At 39.9% G+C, this 22600-nt stretch overlaps 1 protein-coding gene across 4 annotated transcripts in view; it reads right to left on the bottom strand.

The window, feature by feature from the left end:
* Positions 1-17: 17 nt before the first annotated feature.
* KCTD19 (potassium channel tetramerization domain containing 19) overlaps positions 18-22600 on the bottom strand; it is a 43159-nt gene continuing 20576 nt past the window's right edge. For all 4 annotated transcript variants that reach the window (XM_074286460.1, XM_074286459.1, XM_074286458.1 and 1 more), the window contains exons 6-16: positions 13834-14044; positions 13157-13314; positions 11097-11200; positions 10242-10384; positions 9511-9594; positions 8409-8517; positions 6599-7217; positions 4947-5138; positions 4224-4378; positions 3640-3741; positions 18-278 (exon numbers count right to left, since the gene is read on the bottom strand). In XM_074286460.1, the coding sequence (XP_074142561.1) occupies positions 165-278; positions 3640-3741; positions 4224-4378; positions 4947-5138; positions 6599-7217; positions 8409-8517; positions 9511-9594; positions 10242-10384; positions 11097-11200; positions 13157-13314; positions 13834-14044 (1991 nt within the window). In that variant the 3' untranslated portion in view covers positions 18-164. The remainder of the gene's footprint in view (positions 279-3639; positions 3742-4223; positions 4379-4946; positions 5139-6598; positions 7218-8408; positions 8518-9510; positions 9595-10241; positions 10385-11096; positions 11201-13156; positions 13315-13833; positions 14045-22600) is intronic.

Here is a 22600-nt window from a genome sequence, read left to right as displayed (position 1 = left end):
GGAAGCTTACCACCTTGTTCTGCTTTAGAACTTTTATTTGTTTACAAAAGGACAGGCTCTGCTGCGCACATACACAAGTACGCACACATAGGCCCACAGGCTCTCGGGCACCCTCACACACAAGGATTATGCACATGAGCTCCGGCTGTGGCTGGCTGCTGCTCTCAACACTCCTGCAGGTACTTCCCAAGGACGGAGTAGGAGACAGACCTGGACAAACCTTTCTTGATGAGCAGGTCCACACAGCGGCTGTATTTTCTGGCAAACGGCAGTGTGAGCTGAAAGGCAAGTCAGGCCCGTGCTGCCCTCAATGCAGGGCCTCCTGAGGCCATGTGTGCTAGTCCCCAGGAGGCTCTGAGCTGGTTATGGGGCTGGGCTAGCCCTTTCTCACCTGGGGCTTGGACTTGCTGCCCCTCCCTTAGGAGTACTTCTTCAAGGCTGATGGGAGGAGCACAGAGGAGCTAGGGTGACCACAGAACCCAGCATTGGTGGGAAACTCACAGATCGTCTTTGGAAGGCCCTACTTGAAGAGGAATGACCTCTCTTGGACTCCTGACTAGAGGTTTCCTTGACTTTGTTTGAAGACCTCCTCTGATGGGAAAGCCATTTCATTCTAAGGTCACCCATAGGGAGAGCTTTCTCCTAATTGGTCCATGATCTCCTAAAGTGGGTTCTCTCTCCTGATAATTTCAGAACTCTTGTCTGCTTTTCTAAGGAACTGGACACAGAAGACAATTCCACTCCCGACTGGAGAAGCCTTCCTCCTCTTGATGTTGTGTGGACATTGCAGTAGCACCTGGACTGTGTGCTGTTCACACCTGCCTGGCCAATCTTTTTTCTGATCAAACATGTCTAGGCTGACATCTTTCCCATTGCTTTTTGTTAATTCCTCATCTGTAACATGCTGCTGCCTGCTCACACCAGCACTCAAACTCGCCTTTCCGCCCTTTCTCTTGTTTCCAACTTCTACGTGGGGACCTACCGAATTGTCCTTCACCACTTCACCTCTCCTCTAGGCTGACCTTTCCTACTTTCTTAAGCCAGAAGACACAAGGAATGATGCCGTGAGGACTCCAATCATCCTGATCATCACAAGGCAACTTGCCAACACACCTCCAAGATACGGTGCCCAGAAGATGACCCAGTTCCCTACTGTGACGTGACCCAGGCAATCGACAGGGAGACATGGGCCTTCTCTCACTTCATGTCAACTCTGCAGCCTTTGGCCCTTGGCCACTCTCTCCTCAATACTCTTCTAGCATTTATGACTCTCTCTCTCTCTTGTTTCTTCTGTCTGGCAGTTCCTTCTTAGTCTCCTTTGCTCCAGATTATGCTCTACATTACTCTATTATTATATTATGCTCCAAATTACTCTACAGAGAAACACGATCCTTTCAAGTTTCTCAGGCTTATAACCTAGGAGTCATCTCTCACTTTTTTTTCAAGCTGTTGCCAAGACCTGCCGATTCTGCCACTGCAACATCTGCCCCTTCTCTCCTCTGGCACAGAACCTCCTTATCTCACACCCATGTGCCTGTCTCATGTCTCTCCTCACTCCAACCTGTCTTCCAGTCAGTCACTGAAGTGATTTTCCTAAAGCATGTCTGACCATGTTACTCCCTCCTCAGTAAGCTCCAGTGATTCCTGTTGTTTCCAGGATCAAATACTAAATACTGATTTAACATCTACCTATCTTTTCAGTCTTCTTGCACCTTACTCCTTACCATATACTCTTCCATCCAATGATAACTGGTCTCTTGGTTGCTTCATCTTTCCACCCCAGGCATTTTCTCTGGCTGTTCCCCATGCCTAGACAGCTCTTTCCTCAGGTCTACCTTCTGCAATACTTGGCTTCCTTTATATCACAACTAAAATTTCACTTCCTTCAAGAAGCCTTCCTCAACCTATTAATTCCAGTGCCTTCCCTATGTTGTTTCCTATTTATCGTGTATATAGCTTGCTGGTACATATTTGTGTGTATGTTGTCTCCTCCATTAGATTGTAACTCCCCGAGGCAGGGCTTGTCCATTGTCTCTATGCATCCCCCAGGACTCATTTTGACCAGGTCTGCTATATAGAAGGTGCTTAATAAATGCTGATTATCTATCATCTCATGCTGGACAGTTTTTCTATTGAGTCAAAGACTACATTAGCTTTTTGAGTTGCCATGCCTACTGTCAATTCACCCTAAGCTTTCTGAGCTTCTCTTCCCCCAAGTTTTTCCCAATAGGGGTGGGCCCAATTTCCCTATTGGGCCACCCCTAGATCCAATGCTTGTGCAACTATCTTTTTTGACCCAGTGGAGGATTTAATAATTTATTTTCTTATGTTTGGCCCATCATTTTAGTTCACTGAGATGTTTAGGAATTTTGACTATTGTTCAATGTATTAGCTATTCCAGCTTTTTGCTGTCTTTTTCTGAGGTGACCACTTTAATCAATTTTGAGGCTTTTCTGTCAGATGAAGAGAACCAACTCCAATCACTTCCATCCCTAACAGTCTACTCAAAGAACTTTGGGCATTATTAATTGAAAGAACACTCTCCTGTGCTAGGTTCTTCTAAGCCCAGGTACTCAGGTGGCTATACTGCAAAGAAAATATAACCTGTCCTTTACTCCAAAGAAAATATAACCTGGGCCTTTACTCCTTCTGCTCCCCCTCCATTTCCTTCATTTTTTCCACACAGCCCCCCCCCCCAATCTCTGTGGAGATGTTTAGTGTTAATTTTGCTGACCCTATGGAAGCTCAGCCTAGCAAAGAACAAGAACCCACTGGGCTCTAAGCCAAAGAGAAACATATTTGCCAGCCAGGGCATCCTACTTGATTATGAACTCCTGAGACCAATGACCCTGTCTTGTACCCATGGTGTCTCCAAAGATGGAGTCTTAAGCCTTGCCCAAAACTACCAGACTTCACTATCTTGTGCAAGCACTCACCTGTAAATTAGAGGGATCATACCTGACCTAGAGAAGGTGCCATATAAATAAGTGCTGTTGTGGCTTCAGAATGATCAGATGGCCAAAGCCCCTCAGTCCAGGACTTCTGGCTTTGCCCCAGGATGGGGCATTGCAAAGAAAATGCTGGAGGTGGAAGGGATCTTTAGAACAATCTTGTCCAACTGCCTCAGTTTGCAGAGGAAGAAAATGAGGGCCAGGGACTTCATTCCTGAAGTGGAAAAATGAATAGGCCTGGTCCTCCCATTCCACATCCAGCTATCTTTACACCTTGTGATGCTGCCTGTCCATTGTAGGCCCTTAATTTGCCTAATTAATATGCATCTAGAGGCCTGTCCCCCTGGAATGGCACCAGAGATGAGCGAGTGTGAAAGGAAGGCCCAGGAAGGGCAGGATCCATGTCTGTGGCCATCCCAGACTCTCTTACTTAGGTTTCTATCCTGTGTGGATCTCATATCCCCTAGCCAGTAGAAATGTGTGGATGTCGATTTCTTCCCTCTTGGGCATTTCTCCTCAGCAGATGAGGGACAGCGAAGTAACAGGGTTTCCTCTGAGGCCCCAGAGAACTCTTTCACACAGATGTTGATGCCTACCTGCCCTTTGCCTACCTGCCCCTTCAGTGATTTTTCAAGGCCTCCTTGGGGAGCTCCTAGCCCGGCCTGGCCCACCTCTGGGAGAATCTTACCTCTACCCAGCTGTGCAGCCGCTCTTGGGTATGCCTGTCATCCTTAAAGCCTGTGATGGTCAGCAAATCTGCCACAAACTGTTTGGGAGTGATGTGGAGAGTCTGCCAAGAAAAGCACAGCTCAACATCTGTCCCTCACTCCCCAATACCACCAGGGAGCCATTCAGAGGGAGAGGGAACACTGGGCTACTACCCTGAGGTCCGTGTTTCACTTCCTTTTAGAGCTAATGTTCCATCTTCTAAGGCATACTATTCCCAGCTCACAGACACTCTTGCTTCTTTCCTTTTCCTCCTTGCCAAGGAATCTCCTCCCTAATAAACGCTCCACTTATTCCCCTACTCCCCTATTTCATGTCACATATTTCTCCCAGGCCTAAATGTGGTGTCCACTCCTGGCTTGGAGACTCTTATTGTTTCTGGATAAGGGGATAGAAAAATTAAGAGATTTCTCAACCCAAGTGAAATCTCCCCAGACACTTCTCATAGGACTATGGGTAACATTCCTAGACTAAAACTAATAGAGATCCTAGACTCGCCTCTAGCCCTAGCCCAAGGTCCAAGGACAGAGGGAAGGTCACACATACCCACAGTCTGTTGGCCAGGGATACCACCTTGGCCGTTACTGCTTTAGGATCCTTCTGTCTAATGGAATCTAAGATGATATCGGTCAGGAAACAGTGGCATTTTCGGGCATAAAACATCTCCTCCCGGGATAGAGAGAAACTCAGGAAAGTCACCTCTACAGAAAAAATGTAGTGTTATATCATATGATAACCAGCAGATTCTTATGGAGTTCCAGTCTCCATATAGAAGCCTTAGAATAAGTCTCTTTTAAGGAGGACCAGTTAGAAAAGACTGTGTGGCCATGTATCCCAGCCTGAGTCTTCTGCCTGCCATTTCTACTTAATATAATGAAATAAGGCTCCTAAACATGCCTCCCCAAGTCTCAGGTTATACTTAGCCCTTTATCTACAAGTCTCCATCTCTAAAGGCCATTCTTTGCCTGAAAGTTCTTGGTCTCCAAGAAGAAACCTGGTATGAAAGTAGAAGAAGAGCACTGGATTTGGAGCAGAATAAGCTGGATGCGAACCCTGCTTCTGCTCATTCCTATCTGTGCAACCCAGGACAAGTCACTGGACTTGTAATTGCCCACAGTGTCCTCCTCTACAAAATGGGGAGGTGGCTCTGAGTCATTTCTACTTTCCAGCTCTGATCCTCTCCTAATGCAATCCTAGATGAGGCTGGTCTCCTGAAAATAGCCTGCCTGGGAGAGGATACGGGAAGGCCCCTGGCAGTCCTCTCCTTACCTCTGGACAGAGTGCTGGTCTTGGATGGGGCCAGTCTGACATCCTCGAGCTGAGTAGTGTACACCACGCTGTCCTCAAAGAAGGTGCAGGAGCCATCACTCCCAACCACGGGGGGGTGGGTCACTTGGAGAATGATCCCCACATCGTCCAGCTCATCAGTTTCCAGGGCAGGTGGCTCAGAGAGGGAGGTTTCTGTGGAGGAAACAGAGACTTTAGTTTCCATAGGGAATGAAGTATCACTGCTTGGAGACTCAATAGTCTTTGTGGGAGCTAGTCCTGTTTTCCAAGGAAGAATAAATGGACAGAATGTCTAAGAAGCCAGGGTTCTCTTCCTGGCTAATCCCTTTCCTTCTTGGAACTTCACTTCCTTCATCTATACAATAAGTATGTTGAATTAGGAGATTTCTAAGGTCCCTTCCATCTTCATTATTATGTCAATGTATCCTACTGCTCTATTCACACAGGTTCCTATTAGCACTAAAATTTAATCTTTGTCGATGAAGTGGAGACTCTCCTCCAGAGAGGCAGCCTCAAGGAGACAGACACTGTCAATATGCTCCCAGTTCTATGGCTGGCACCAGTTTCCCTCCCCTGGATTCCAGGGCCAACATTTCTTCATAGATGCCAAAATGTGGGACTTTTAGATGCACTTTTGCTTCCACAGATGGCCAGACCACTATGGCAGATATCTGGTTGAAAATCTGGCTGTCTTAGAGACATGAATTTAGAGGCTGGGTAAAGTAGACCAGAAGCAAGAATTGAATAGAGAGAGGGAAAAATTATTTGGAAACATGTGAGGCATTGGAACGTGGCGGGGTGGGGGAGGAGAAGAGGGAGCAGCAAATTTCATTAAAAATTAGGGAATTAATGGGTGAAGAACTTTTTGTAATGGAGACATCTGGGTTAGGGTGAACTTAACCTTTCTTCCTTTGATTTCTGGCTACTTTCTGTCTATCCTATAGGGTCCATCTCCTAACAGGATAATATGGTAGAAAACAAGAATATTGAATTGGGGATCAAGACACTTGGGTTCTAATCTTGATTAGATTATCTTGATTTTTCCATTAACTTGTTATATAATCTTCTCTAAGTCACTTCTTGTCCCTGGGTCTTTATTCTTCCTCTGTAGAAGGCAGGCCTTAGACTAAAAGAGCTATGTAGTCATGGAACTCTTTTGAATTTGAAATATATGGGTGAAAACTAGAAATATTGGTCCAATGAGACACATTGTGAATATAGAAGAATTTGGCTCTTATTTGGACCAATATAGAAGTAAATCTATTCTTATGCCATAGGTGCCAACCTTCAGATGTAGAATTTCACATTTCATTCTTTGGGAGTAATATTGCTGATGTTTCCTCAAGGACTCCCTCTCCCTCTCCATCTCCTATTTCTCAGAACCCTGGAGATCCACACAGTGTACTCTGGGTAATGCCTGAACAAAATGATTACTAAAGTTCCTTTTGGCTCTAACTTTCTGAAAACTCTTAACTAAGAGAATTCCTTGGCTACTCTCATTCTATTTCCTAGATTTTACAAGAAAAGTATAAGCTTCTTGAGGGCTCATGTATATTTTGTGTTTCTTCCAATGCTCATTGAGTGTTCTATCTACCACAGACACTTTAATAAATTGAGCTCTTGTTGGTACTTGCCTTTCTCCTTTGCTCCCTGCCTTGCCCAGTCTTTCAAGGCAACTGCTCTTTTTATTGGGAGATATGGCCTGAATATTTGCTCTGAGCCCTTTTCCTTGGCAATGGTCACTGCTTGGGGACTTGGAGTCTTCTCTGTGGAAGTTGGTCGAGTTTTCCAAGAAGCAATGGCTGGACTGAGCTGACAAGCTGCCTCACTCCCTGAGAGGGGTCGTGGAGTGGGTTCCTCTAGGCTTGCACTTCTTGAAGGTGCCACCGGTGGGAATTCCCATTGCTTGCAGTTGACCATGTCCCATTCTCGAACCAGGGAAATCAGTTTCTGCATGGGGGTGACAGGAGGTTCTGTAGTTTCTGGTTTGGGGATGATATTGACTGTGGAGCACTTCTTCTTTGGAGGGCTTTCAGGATGGCTCCAGTGCCTGGGGTTGGCAAACAGGCCGGGACACTGAGGATACACCCCAGGGTTACTGGCTCTCTTGACGCCTCTGCATAGGGACAAGTGGATTGTTCGGGTGTACTGCTCGTTCTCCTCTGTCAGGGCTGGCCTGGCCGGCACTCCCTTCATTTTGCTCCACGGAGTCCCACAGCAGTCTCTAAATTCCACAGGTACACAGGGGGCAGTCTGGAAAAGGAGAAAGCAGACTAGTGGTGTAAGAGAACAGCCCTGACTTGGAATCCCAATCCTTGGGCTTAGACTTGAACTTAGATGCCCCTTAGATAACCCTAAGCAAGTTACCTCCTCCCCTCTCACCTTCATTTTCCTTGTCCATAATGTGGTAGTGATGCTCCTTGTATTACCTGCTTCAGGAGGTGTACCAGGAAACTTTGAAGGTAATGCAGAACTCCTCTCATTTTACAGAGGAGAAAGCGGAGGCCCTGAGACTTTACATGACTTATTCAGGGGAAAATGGGGGGGAAAGCAAAGTGAGGATTTGAAACTGGGTCCTCTGCCTTCAAATCCAGTGCTCACAAAGCATCCTAGAAGTGAGCCATTTGAGCCATTATTACTCCACATTGCCTCTCAATCCAAAGACTGATGAGTTGGTCCATTCCCCCAAGGATCTCATACTTGATAAGTAACCCTAATCTAGGCTCTGGTCTGTCATCTGGAGAGCCAGGGATGGTTGAAATAAAGGTAGATTTTCTCCAACAGCAGCAGTAATATTAATGGATATTATTTATAAGAATAGAGCAAATCTAAAAGGGTCCTTACCCAGAAATTATCCTTGTCCATAAGAGGCAAAGTTTTCTGAAGTCTCTAATTAATTACAAATCACAATTTAGTCAAAGCTGAAGGGACCTGCCAAAGAAGAGGTGTTGCTGAGGCACTTAGGTATCCAGAGCTTTGAATTCAGGAAGACCTTGAGTCCAAACCTGGCCTTGGCTACTTACTAGCTCTGGGACCCCTAAACATGCCACTTAATCTTTCTTTGCCTCAGTTTCCTCATCAGTAAAAATGGGGATAATAATAATATCTCTCTCCAGGGCTTTTGGAACAAATGAGCAGATAATTGTATATCACTTAATACAATGTCTGGAACATACATAGAAAGTGCTGTATAAATGCTAGCTATTGTTGTTGTTGAGATAGTATTTTGCCAACCTTAAAGTGCTATATAAATTCTACCTGCTATGATGATAATAATAAATATTTTAATCCAAGCAGGATACTTTGCTTCTAGCACCTGTGAAATCTCTATTTCACACATAAGGACACTGAAACTCAGAATTGCATAGCTGTCAGGCCCAGGAGCTGAAGGAGATCTCTGGCTCCCTATGGCGGAAAGGAACTCTGTGTGCCTCTAGTACTTACTTCCTTAGAGCCACGGTTGAGCTCAACAGGTGGACCTTCAGTCACTACGTGCAGTCTCCGGATGGGAAAAGCTGCTTCACTCTCTGACTCCTTCTCCTGGGTCCAGGATCTGCAAAACCCAACTAGGGCCCAGTTAGTGAGCAGACATCCCCCATCACCCCATCCGTGAGAATGCCCATGGCACTCAAGAAGGTGAGAAACAGGGATGGCAGAGGCCACATATGAGCTCAGGGCTAGCTGGTGGTGAGGCTGTGGGAGGCTTGGCAGACCTCACCACTATTGCAGCACTTGGACAAAACCTGGTGAGGCAGGGAACTCAAGGAATCTTAACAAGAATGAATCTGATCCAGACTTGACTGATTCAGACAAACCATTTCTTCCATAGTATGTTCTACACTCTTGATTTCCTGATTTAGTCTAATTGCTGACTACCCAAGTGTCTGCAAAGCATGAGAATCCCAGGGCTGAGACACTTGTGGGAAGGAGTCCCTTTAGGTCTTATCCCAGTTTTGCTTTTTTTTTTTTTTTTTTTTTTTGTGCTTGGTCTCCTTCCAGCTAGGATCTCATCACCTTTTCCCTAAGTGGGAAATTGCAGTTTCTCTTTTCCAGGATGTTTGCTTACTCAATGGGCATGTGTTGAGCCTAGTCACACATAGGACTTTATGGCACAAAATAGCCTACAGAGCACTGGATTAGGAATATGAAGACAAAGGATCTGGTCCTAGCTTTGCCTGAAGTCTCATTGGGTAACTCTGGGCACAAGATTTTCTCTGAATGGGACTCAGTTTCCATATTAGTCAAATGAAATAGATTGTCTCTAAGTTCTCATCAATATAAGTAATTTACTACCTACCTCACCTTCTTTTAAGAAGGTGCTTTGTAAACCATAAAATGCCAAAGGAATGTGAGTTATTATTTTTAAACGTGTTATAGAAGAATTTATTAGTATCTCAGCAGTATTGTTCCCCATTAGATATTTTTCTGCATTGGTTCTAGGTCTATATCATATAGAGCAAGTATATTTTGGAGATTAAGGAACTCTGCCTAAAGGTACTTGTAATGGAAATCCCTTGCTTCTATTTCCTGAAAAGATTTTCCTTACCTGTAAGCCTCACATTGAGAAAGGGCTTCTGATAGAGAGGGAATTCGGTACTCCTCAACCTCCTGACAGAAGAGAGGCCATTCTCTGAAAATAATAATAGGCTTGTCACTTTGGTGATCCTACATTGAACAGGGACTGTGCTTATGAATTCTGAGTTCATTTTGGTACCTGTGACACTAAGATTCTGATATGACAATAAAAGCATTAAGTGCCCAGGGATTAAAGTTAAGGTCCACACACAAGCTTTAGTCAATTTGGTAGATATTCTATCTCCCTGGGGAGATACACAACTTTGCTCTTGGGGTTCCATATTCCACTGTGGCCCCCCCATCCAGACATTTCCCATCCCTACTCTATAATATCGGTGCTACAGCATCACTAGCATCTTGTAGTAAACCCAATAGGGACCAAATGCCAGAAAACCTCATTTCTAATCCCAGTTCTGTGCATCTTATTATGTGGCGTTAGGTAAGTAAGTCTCTCAGTTACTGTTGGGCTCAGGAACCTTCATCTATAAAATAGAGATTTGATTGTCTCTTTGGCCCCTTTTAGTTCTAAAAGTTTAAAATTCCCTACTGTAATGAAACCAGAATGCTTATTTCATCTCTTTTAGAAACTACCTCAGTTCACATCTAAGAAAAAAATTTAGCCTTCCCAATGTCCTCTTTTGGATAGAGCTGATATCACTCTAGACAATCTTCTCTAGATGCCTTTCCTTTTATTTCACTTACTTAAATTCAGTTGGTAAAAACAGTTTGCCAAGTCTAAGGAAGTTGAGAATATGTCTGAATATTTGTCCATCTCCATGAATTAGAAGTGTCTGTCCATATGTAATCCAATATGCTCTTTGTGGGTTAGACAGCAGTTCTGGATACTGGAGAAAGAAACCAACCTTAGTTCCAAGAGTTAGTTCTCATAGTAAGACACAGATCTTTTCAGGATTCCCTAGTTTCCCATGTCATGTTCCTGCATCATCCTCTACTAGAAGATACTGTAAGATCTTCTACCTGCCCTTTCAGCCAGACTGGATTGGCAGGAAGCCAAAGCATCAGGAGATCTTTCCTACTAACATCTCAATGAGTTGTCTCTATGGGGTTTCTCACTTTCTCCACCTGAAAATCACACTTGACCTAGTATTCTCAATCATAAGCCAAACACAGAGGGATCCTCCCTACTCAGTCCCCCATCCTACTCCTCAGTGCCACTGGATTTTGGCAGAAAAAGCATGTAGGTAGACTCTTGTTAAAAATTTATTATAATTGTCCCTGAATGGCAAAATGTGATAAGCAGTGTACTTAGGGTCTGAAAACTTCAGTTTGTATCACATATCTGCCAATTACTACCTTTATGAAAGGTAGGAAAGTTGTTAGCCTCTAAGCCTTGTGTAGAAAATGGGAATAATAACAATATTACAATATCTACTTCAGTGTTCTAGAAATCAAATGAAATAATATAAAGTACTTTATGAACATTAAAGTCCTTTGTAAAATTTAATTATTATTATGAACCATAGTGACTGGTTCTAATGAAGTATGTAAACAGATCAGAAAGGAAGAAGAGAAAGACAAACCCATAGAGAGTAGTACCTTCAGAAGGGTCTGTAGGGAAGTTGCATACCAGTGGCTTCCTACATAAACCTTCACAATCTGATGAGGTGAATAGACTGTGATCTCTGCTGTCCAAGCTTCATCTAAGGGAAACCAATTAAAATGGAGATATCATGGAACCCGAAGGGGAATGAGATCAGGAATTTCTGGAACCTATACAGTGAGCACCCTGAGATACAGCCCACAGAATCAGTCCCCACCTTCTCTGCTTTCTAACAGATGCTAGATGCCAACCCGCACACAAACGCAGCCCACACTATCTTGCACAAGTGTGGATCTCACACAAATCATTTCATCTCTCTGTGCTTTGGTTTCCTTATCCATTAAAGTGACCTTTGATGCTCCTCACAGACAGTGCTCCAGCCACATTTCTCTCTACAGATTTCTTTCAGTGAATAAGATTTAGATATATCAATATAGTGGACATTTGGTCATTTCTCATGTGTAAAATAGGGATATCTTCATATTTCTTAGGGTTTCTGTGAAAAAAGTGCTCTGTAAGTAATAAATATCAAACAAATGTGATTTAGTATTGTTTTGGGAAAAGTGGCGGGGAACTAAGAAGCCTGATCCCCTCAGAAAGCATTGTCTGTAAAACAATCTATTCTATTCAAGTGGACATTTGAGGTAAATGATTTTCCAACTTCATCTCAGGGGCTGAGTCTGATTTTTAAGTGGCTACTTTAAGTGTTTGGGACATTTCATAGGAATTGATAAAAAGGAATCTAACTGTGAATGACTTAGTGTTCTCAGTAATATTATGATTCAAGACAGTTCTGCAGAACTTATGATGAAAAATTCTTATCCACTTCTAGAGAAAGAACTGATGGATTCTGAAGGCAGATCAAAGCATTTAAAAAAAACTTTATTTTTCCTTTTTTTGGTCTATGTTTCTTTCACAACATGATTCAATATGAAAATAAGTGCATGACTGCACTTAGATAACCTATATCAAATAGCTTGCCTTACCAATGAAAAGGCAGGGAAAGGATAGAGGGAGTTTGAGAAAAGGGAGAGAATTTGAAACTCAATTTTTTTAAGATGTTAAAATTGTTTTTGCATGTAATTGGGATTAACTAAAATATTAAATTTTTAAAAATTAAAAAAATTTTAAAAAGAATAAGCATTGTCTGAGGATTTGTGGTTGTAGTAACATTTATGCATATGTTTGTAGAACCATCAAGCCAGAGCCACTATAATTTGTACAGAGAGAAGATATATGGAGAATAGTAAATTCTTTATGGGCAGCTAGTTGGCACAATAGATAGGGCACAGACCTTAAGAGTCAAAAGATCCTAAATTTGAATCTGACTTCAGATATGTGCTAACTGTGTGACCTAGGCAAGTCATTTCACCCTGTTAGCCTCAGTTTCCTCATCTATAAAATGAACTGTAGAAGGAAATGACAAACCATTCCAGTATCTTTGCAGAGAAAACCCCAAATGGGGTCATAAAAGTTGGACACAACTGGTCAACTAAACAACCACCAAAGTTTATTCCATAAAAATGAATGTATAACCCCTAGTTCTTGGGATAAGTGTATTAAAGGTTCCATCTGCATGTTTGGAAACTAGTTTCAGTAGAATCTCCAACTTTAATTGAGGAATAGATTGCACTAGGTGTGTAAAAGAAATTGATGCATACATTTAATACAGCTGCACCCAAACTAAATTATTTACTTTTCACTTGAAGTCAGTTGGGGTTAAGTGCTCAGTAACATGAGGAAGAATATAGGCTAAAAGCAGATACGGTTGCTTCCCATGTCCTATAGTGTATCCCGGACCTTATGATTGCTTGACAGATGTTATTTTATAATAATATCAACTGTTTGCTACCTGTAGTTGTTTGGATAACATAGGGAACTCTAACTTCAAACTACACAGAGATTTTTATTTCTGATCAAAACACCAAGGGGTTTTTGGTTCTTTCATATACTGTCCTAGGCCCATCTGTGTTTCATATAACTTATCACATCTTTACAATCATTAATACTTTTATCCTTGATGTTAAATTACAGATTCATTAATATATTCATTTACCAAACAATTTATGAGTTGGAGTTTTGGGTTCAAGATGTGTTTTCAGAGCAACTTTCATAGGTTCATAGGTGATGTCTCTCTTGTCTAAGAAGGCACAGAGCTCATATACCTCTGAAATTGTCTCTGTTAGGGGCAGCCTGCAGGTTCCCAGCCAATTCCTATCCAAAAGAGAAATTTTGTCATGGAGAGCTTGAGCCCTTTCCCCTCTCCCTCAAACCCTCAATTTTGAGGATATTGATTCTTTAAACAAATAGTACTAAGAACATAGCTCTAATTCTAATCTATTGTCTCCAATATATTTTCCCCTGATTAAAATTAAGAAATTCTCATTATGTTTTTTTATTAAAATACTCTAGAAATTTCAGGCTCTCCTTTCAATTTCTTCCAATTCCTGACTCTCTTATGCTGCTATTTTGAATATTATCCTTATAAGAGTTTAGGGAGCTAAAAAACCAACAACAACATTGGAACCCATGTTAAAACAGAGCTCCTTTCCATAATTCTAATGTTACATTGGCCAAATTTGTTAAAAGCAAGAAAATGGAAGTTATCTTATTCCTCTGCAGTTTAGGGACCCTTTCTGGACAGCTTAGGGCTTTATTTGTAGTAAAACTAAAAGCTAAAATCAGATTTTCAATGGTATACTTTTCTCAAAGGGGAAATCTTCAGGGATTTACCTGACATGCTGAAAGAGAACACCGTTCCCTGTAATATACAGTTTGCTTCCATCTAAAGTGCTTTCAATGTGGAGCTGTCCCAGTGCTGAATCAGGATATTTGACCAGCAGGCCAAGGGCCATCATATATAGGGGCTTCACAGATTCCAGGTTGGCTGCTCTACCCCCCTTTCCAGGACTTGGAAGGTGACAGGTGGTTCTGGAACAGTTACCTGCATGGAAGAAAAATGTAAGGGAAGCATCCCTAAGTAGCTAATAGCAGCTTACTGAAGCTTCCATGAATTGAGTTTAGTTCTGCCATTTTTTTTTACCTGCCAGAGGACTTTAACTAAGTATTACTTGTTGACAAAATGTTATTGGAGAGAAGCTGTTTCCTGCTATAAACCCCAATTTGTTTAATCACTCAATATTTACCGAATGTTTACCACATATAAGCACAATGCAATTCCCTTATAATAATCATGTAAAGTCACACAGGTCAAAAAAGAATAATTGTCGCCATTTTACAGATGAAGAACAAGGCTTATAGAAGTGATGTCATTTGTCAATGGTTCTACAGCTACTAAGTACAATTTATTGTGTCTGAGGTTAGAAGAAATACATAATTAAATAAGACATAGTCCCTATCCTCAAGGAAGTTACAATCTAATGAAAGGAAGAAAGACATGTAAGCAAACAAATTAGAATATGACAAATTCATTAAGGAAAGATCAGTTAAGAGAAATGAGATAATTCATAAAGGGTTCATATTTTAGCTCACCTATCACTATAGATAAGAGTATTATTTGAAATTAGAGACCAAAACTTTTTTTTAACAACTTATTTTGTTAATTGTGTTTTTACTCAGAAATGACCATAGAAAACATCTAGTTCCATCACTGCAATGTACCTTGTGCCTTCTATTTCCAGATTTCACTCAGAGCTTGAATACAACAGTTTCCTAAGCAAAGTTGGATAACAATATTATTAATCGACTCCTAACTCATAAGCAGCCACTGTGAAAAATGGGAGCTCTCTAGATTCATATGATCTATCACAGACACAGATAAAAAGTCCCAGTGGAACATGATGCTCTTCTGTGGTGACGATCAATATGGTTATTTGGGTTAAACTCCTTTCTGGGGGCCCCTTGAATTACTGCTATTTAGTAATTATGTGATTTGGATAATGACAACCTCTCTGGTCTATAAGTTTCCTCAAATGTAAAAGAAGAGGTGGAGATTATCTGTTTTTTCAGCTCTATACTTTGATGGTGAATCTATGATCACCATGATATGGATAATTTCTCCAGGATGGTAGTTAAAATCTATTCCCCTCTTTTTCATCTGCTTCAACACTTGTCCATATCCTTTCCTAAATCTTCCATAATGGATTCACCAAATGTGCCTGGGGCCTTTCTTTGGTTCTCTTGATATTGCTTGGATCCCAGTGAAGCAGGTGTACTATCCATCCTTCAAGCTTGATCCATGACCAACCCACTTATTTCCAGTAATGCATTTGATTTATACCATTTTTCTTGTATAATTTTTGGTTAGTAATATTTTGTAGTCTGTTCTTGTCTACTTTGCACCTTTCCGTTTTCTTTTCTGTGACCTGAAACTTTTTGAAACTGTGGTACTTCATGGCTAGAATATTGACTTTTAAAAATGATGGACCTATATTTTAAGAAAAAGCTTAGAGTCAATAAAAGTGCTACACAACTTTCCACATATAACCCAGGCTCATTTCTTCCTATTCAGTTCTTCACCCAAATCATTATCTATCTGTAATGTTTGTCCAAGATGCATGTACTGTGGATCAATTCTAACAGCTATCCATTCCATTATATATTACAGCCTGAACAACAGGTATTCTTCCTGCACTTTTTCCCCTGGGTGAATAGTTAAGAATGAATTCTCTTGCATATTTTTCTCATTTAGCAAGCTCTGCAGTGTTTCATGGCTTGGTGCCATCAGCACATCCATATAGAAACAGGAGCGTATGTGGAATATCACCATCTATCAGCAATGTCTCTTCTATTTGGACTTTGTGGGAATCATTCATGACAGTGATAAGCACCTTTTTCAATCATACCTATTTTATGCTTTCCTTGATATTAAATTAATCTTTCTGGGCCTCAGTTTCCTCTTCTGTAAAATGGGGAGAATAATACTTGTGTTCTGCCAAGGCATTGTTGTAAAGCTCAAATTAGATAATCTATGAAAAGTACTTTGCAAATCTTTAAAAGTAATACAAAAATGTCAATTATTCTACAGGTTAACAGTTAATGAATTTTCTTGATCTTTTTTTCTAATGAGCCATTATTTTCCCCCCAAGTACCTGTTATCATTACTTTTCCGATATCTTTAGAATTGATCCCTTAATGATCTAAAAAAATCGATTGCTTCCAGCATAGGGCTCATTTGTGTGTTCTTGGCCTAGTCCAGCTATTTTTTCCATATTTATTTTCTTTAGCAAAATTTCCATTTTCTAATGCAGCATACCAGGGAGCATGTTAAGAATTCAATTAGGACAGGTAATTCCACTGTTCATGAATGGAGAACTTAATTTTTTGTAGAGATCATGACAGATACTTTTCATTTTTCATTTTGTCCTCTTGGCACTTTTTATCCTTCAATGCTCTTAGGGGTGATCTGGATTAATTGGGCCTCTTGTCAAGCTTTCTGTAAAACCGGTTTTTTTTTTCTTTTACTGGTTCTATTTTATAAGGTGATGCAGCTTTTATAACTTTTACCATCTTCTTCCATAAGATTTTATAAATGAAGTTATATTCTAAATCATAGTTTTCTTTAACTGCCAGTTGTCTTTATTTGCCAAAAAAAAATCATGTGCTTGTTACCCAAGACAATTTTTGGGTTTTTAAAAACTACACATTGTGGTAATTGATTTATATTGATTAAGCATCTCAAGAAAATAGTAATAACTTGAGTTATATCTGTTCTTTTAATCATTTTTAATGTCAACAGCTTTAAAAATATAAAGAATTGGAATTTCCTCAATTTTGATCCTCATTTTTATGGTATTATCTTTGCTTTAACAAATTCTTGTACTGACTATACATAGTTAATTTGAAAATGGCTCCTATACTGGCACCAATTATTTCCTGTCTGATAGATTGTAATCGCTTTCCTTTTTTTGTGATGTTATTAAAATCTTTGCTATGTCCAGTGCCCACCCCAATTCATGTGTGTTAGGTATATGTATACATATATACACATAAATACAAAATTATTATATATGTATGCATACATATATACATATGGATTTATAAATCTTTGACCTGTCTCTTTTTTTAAACTTATGAATCATGTTTTTAAGCATGTGTTTTTTACCCTCTTTTGGTCCCACCTTAGCATTTGGAAGATCATGTCGAGTTCTTCATGAAATTTCTCTAACTTCTCAGACTCTGCAACAGATGTTGATACATAGGTTGCAATGATCTTTTTGTAAGTACTTACCATAAGCACTGCAATAAAAGAAGATCAAGGATCCCATGGAATGAATGATGTTTCTTCTTGCCTTTGGAAACATGACAAAATTTCTTTGACTACCCAAGAAGAAGCTCTATGAAGATCATCTTTCCATGTAGCTGGAAACTTCTTTTTTCTTTTCTGGTTTCATTTATAGTGAGAATGTCAAGGTCAACATGAATCATTTCCTCTAGGTCATTTGTCCATTTTTGGGCCACTGGACAAAGATGTCACATATAGGGTATTAAGAGTTAAGTTCTTTTTCTTTGTTTCTAATATTGTCGTGATCAAAGAATTCATTACCAACCAGCAAGGCTACTAGTGATGAGCTTCCCCTTATTTAGCTAAATTCTTAGCTAGTGGACATTGTCTATTGTCTGGACTATACTTAAAGTATCTCAACTGGCATACTTCATACCATAATTAGTTTTTGAGTTGAACTTTACTGAGTCTTGAGACCCATAATTAGAGTTACTGTTCTAATTAAGATTATAGAAAATATTTGTGGGATTGCTGCTCAGTATTTATAGGTGAACTTTGTGAAATATTTATTAACAGCAACAATCTATTACATAATGATTCAAAGATTAAATAAGATTCAGTACTCACTGTTGTGGAGCTCAGATATATGAGACATACAAAAATAACTGTAACAGGGATTATATCTATGCACTAACTGTCAAGGACTTAACTCCATGTTTTTTAAATCAGTCTTTCTTGTAAACCTTCCAAAAGTGGCCATGCTCACCCAGTGCTGACTGATATGGAAAGAACCAAAAGGTGTGGTCTAGATACAACCTTGAAGAGGAGAGAGAGAAGGAGAGAAAAGGAAGATATCTGACACAAAGAACAGCTGCTTTTGGTCCTGCTTTTCTGTTAGGAGATTAGGATGCCAAAGTTATGCCTCTGGGAAAGAGAATTATGAGTTGAGCAGTGATGTGGAAAAAACTGAAGGAGAGTCACCAGAGGAAAAATCAGATGACCAGGCTGCCCTTAAAGAGAAGACAAACTCCAACTAAAGAACCTTGATTCTTAATTTCCCCAAGTAGACTTATTTTGGGAAACTCATATCAATGGAAGACACTAGTAGATCTTGGTCTTAATCACTTAGAATAGAACCGGAATTCCTGGGTTGGAAGCACACCATAAGTTGTGGGCTGATTAAATCTCAGAAAAATACATGGAAATATTGTAGTACTTATTTAATAAGTGTAATGCTTATTTAATATGTATTATTTTATTCCTTTTGATTCTATGGTAATAAGTAAAACACTATAACACACATATTATATATATATGTGTGTATATAAAATGCCACATCATAATGTTTTGACTATATGTACATATATATTTTATATATACAACATGTATATATGTGTAATATATACATAAATGTATATATAGTCAAACCTGATCATACAATCAATTCTATTATGTCATATTCATAAGCTTAGAATCCTTTGAAATATAGTATAATGGAAAAGAGCTAGAAAACAAGCATTTATTATTGTTATATGTCAGCTATTATTACATTAATCTCTGGAGATACAAAGAAAAGAACGCACATGATTACTGCCTTCATGGAGTTTACATTCTAATGGAGGAGACAACATGTAAATATCTACGAATATACAAGACATATATAGGTAACTTTAGAAGGAAAGTCCTGGACGAATATGGGGAAGTAGAGGAGTGGGAATGAAGGTTAGAAAAGATTTCCTGCAGAAACTGAGATTTGACTTGTCTCTTGATAGAAGCCAAGAATACCAGGAGGCAAAAGGAGGGAGGGGCAGCATTCCAGGAATTGGGTGGAGGGAGCTGCTAGTGAAAAGGCAGTTTGGAGGAGTATTGTGTGAAATAGCAAAATCAATGTGGCTAAATTATGAAATATTTAGAGGGAAGTAAAATGTAAGAAGACTAGAAAAATTAAAAGGGGCATATTGTGAGGGTCAGGGGATCTTAAATTTGATCCTGAAAGTAATAGGGAATCACTGTAATTTATTGAATGGGGGAAAGGGGAATTAGGGTGATGACATGTTCAGACCTGTGCTTTAGGAAGAGTAATTTCACAGCTAAGTGAAGGATGAATTGGAGTGAGGAGAGACCAGTGGTAGAGAGATTCACCAGTAGACTATTCTAATAGTCTAAGTAGGAAGTCATAAGGACCTGTACCAGAATGCTGGCAATGTGTGAGGAGGGAAGGAGACATTTGTGACATGTTCCAGAGGAAACCAACAGTTTTGGCAGCAGATTCGATGTGGGAGGTGAAAGAGTGAGAAATTGGAGACAATGTCTAGGTTGTAAGCCTGGGAAACTGGGAAGATGTTGGTACCCTTGATAATAATGTGGAAGTTAGGATGAAAAAAGGTTTTGGAGAGAAAGAGAATAAGTTCAGTTTTGGATATGCAGAATTTAAGATATCTACAGGACAATCAACTTGAGATGTCTGATGAACAGTTGGAAACATGAGACCGGAGTTCAGCAGAGACTTTCCGGTTGGATAAACAGATTTGAGAATCATCACCATAGCAAAGATAACTGAATGCATGGAAGCTGATGAGATCAGAAAGTGAAATGGTATATCAATGTAATGAAGGGCCAAAAAGAAGGTAACAAAAGTAACAAAGGTTACAGAGAAGTCAAGATGGATAAGGATCAAGAAAGGACCATGAGAGTTTGCAATGATAACTGGGAGAGAGTATTTTCATTTGAATATGGTTAAAAGCTAGTTTGGAGAGGGTCTAGAACTGAATGAGAACAGAAAGTAGAAGCAGTGAGTATGGATGGTTTTCTCAAGAGTTTAGTCAAGAAGGAGAGAATCAGTATAAGACGATAGCTAGCAAGGACAGTAGATTGGAGGGTTTTTGTTTTGTTGTGTTTTTCTTAATGATGAGAGACATGGGCCTGTTTGTACACCGTAAGGAAGAAGCCTATAAATAGAAAGACACTGAAGACTGAAGGGTAGATTTTTCCAATTAGTGTCCAATTGAGACAAGAGTTTAATTGCTTATATCCACATAGACCATACTCCTCAACCAGGGATTCTTCAAGAGGTTCAGAGGCTCTTTTCAAAGGATCCAAAAGTTTTTTAAATTTCATAATACTACAAGAATGTTACTGCCTATTCTCTTTCTGTCTCAACTGTGTATCTGTATAAGGCTAGATTTCCTTAAACCAAAACAATATACTTCAACAGATTAAAAGCAGAAAGAGAAGAGAATTTGTCTCCTATTAAACCAGAGACTAAAGAGATTCATAAAATATATAAAACAATGCCAATCATCTCATCAATTTTTTGTTTTGTTTTGGAAAATAGCTTTTTCCTAAAACCATGTTACTTATATTAAGATAATGGGCTTTTATTACTTTAAAATGAATTAGTATTTTAAAGTTATCAGTTATAATTTCCAATAAGGAAAATATCAATAGTTATAAGCCACATAAACAAAAGCTCTTTGGCATTCTCAATAATTTTAAACAATGGTAAAAATTGTTCTGAGACCAAAAAAGTTTAAGAACCTCTGTTCATCTCTTAATGAAAAAGCCCATCCACTTACAAAAGGGTGGAGATAGGTATAGAGGTCATTTTCTCTTTGAGAATTACTTAGTTTAGCATTTTTCCTGAGTTCTCTCTGGTATTGGGTGAAGTATATAACTGCTGGAGGAAAGATGAGACTGCCCACATGTAGGTCTTCATTACTAAAAAGGGTGACTATCACTGAGTTGTAATGCCCCCTGGTGGTTAAATAACTACCTACCTAATGATCAGTACACACCCGAAGTTACCCCAACTGAGATTTGGACATCTTTGGTGGCAGCCAGAGATGAGAGATGGCTTAATGAAGGAGGTAGCCTTTGAACAGGGCACAGACCAGAAGGGGTAAGATATCAGTTGGTGGAAGAGGGGCAGTGGGAGAGTGCTTATCATCTAGAATGAAGTGAGCCAAGTGGGATTTGTTTTGTGCATTTATAGGCTGAGAAAGGCTGCTACAGGTATCTGGAGGAGACGGCAAATCATCTTTGCCAAACATCTTCAAGAAGGAGAGAAAACGAATAGAAATATGCTTGCTTGGCTTAGAACTGATGTGGTGTCGTGGAAAGAGCACTAGACTGGGGACCAGGGTTAGAATTTCAGTTTTGCTCCCTATTGCCTGTGGAACTTTGGGCAATCACTTCCCCTCTGGGCCTTGGTTTCCTTATTTATAAAATGAAGAGGAAGAACAAGACAGTGTCTAAAATTCCAGCTTCAAACCCATGATCTGACATCCTGACAACCTTTTTTCCTATTAAGTGTGTGTGTATTCATTGTGTGTGTGTATATATACATACATATATATATATATATATATATATATATATATATAAAACCTATATCAAACTGCTTATCATCTTAGAAAAGGATGAGGAAGAAGGATGGAGGGAGAAAATCTAGAATTCAAAATTTTATTTAAAAATGTTTAAATTGCTTTTACATAAAACTGGAAAAAATTAAATACTATTTTAAAAGGTATTGTATGCAAAACCTTATAAACATGGGATATTTACATCATTTCCAAATTAGATGGCTTTTTATATCATGAACTCCTTAAGAATAAAGACAATAAGTAGTTCCAATAGACCCACGGCACCTGGGAGGTGGCATATTGAAGGTAGAGAGCTTCAGAGCAGCAGCAAACTGGAATGGAACGGGTTTGAGAAAACGATGGTGGGGCTGGAACTACATCAGAGTTGGGACCAGATCAGGCAAGCAAATGAGGGAAAGGCCAGAGCCAGAGCACAGGAGGGTGGACAGCAGATATGGGAGGATCTGCCATGTTCCTAGACCTAGGGGGAGAGGCACAAGTGTACTCTTCAAACTGGCTTCTCTCCAAGTCACAAAGAAAGAAGGGGGCAAGTTTCCTTTCACAACACACTTTTTCTAGATAGCTTTTTCTCATTTGTCATTTGCTCCCTAAAGACATTTAGCTCTGTTTCTGCTAGATTTTCTTCAATCTCTGAATCTTTTATCCTATATCCATTCCTCATTCATCCATCCATGCACTTAAGAAATAATTTTACTAAACACACTCTATGTTCATGTTAACATCTTATCTATCCAATACAAACTCTCCCAAGGAAGAATCCCAGAATGGTGCTTAACATGCTCTGCACAGCACTGTGGGCATTTCCAGTATCCCAACACAAGGCCAGTAACATGGATAGCACATTATGCTGAGTAAGGTAGAAAGGAGGGAAGAGGAGGGTTCCAAGAAAGTTTTTGATTGTCTAAATTTGACTTCTTCATTGAGTCCAAGTCAT

The sequence above is a fragment of the Sminthopsis crassicaudata genome, chromosome 2 (assembly GCF_048593235.1).
Source record: "Sminthopsis crassicaudata isolate SCR6 chromosome 2, ASM4859323v1, whole genome shotgun sequence".
Taxonomy (NCBI): Eukaryota; Metazoa; Chordata; class Mammalia; order Dasyuromorphia; family Dasyuridae; genus Sminthopsis; species Sminthopsis crassicaudata.
This window is presented reverse-complemented; position numbering and strand designations above follow the sequence as displayed.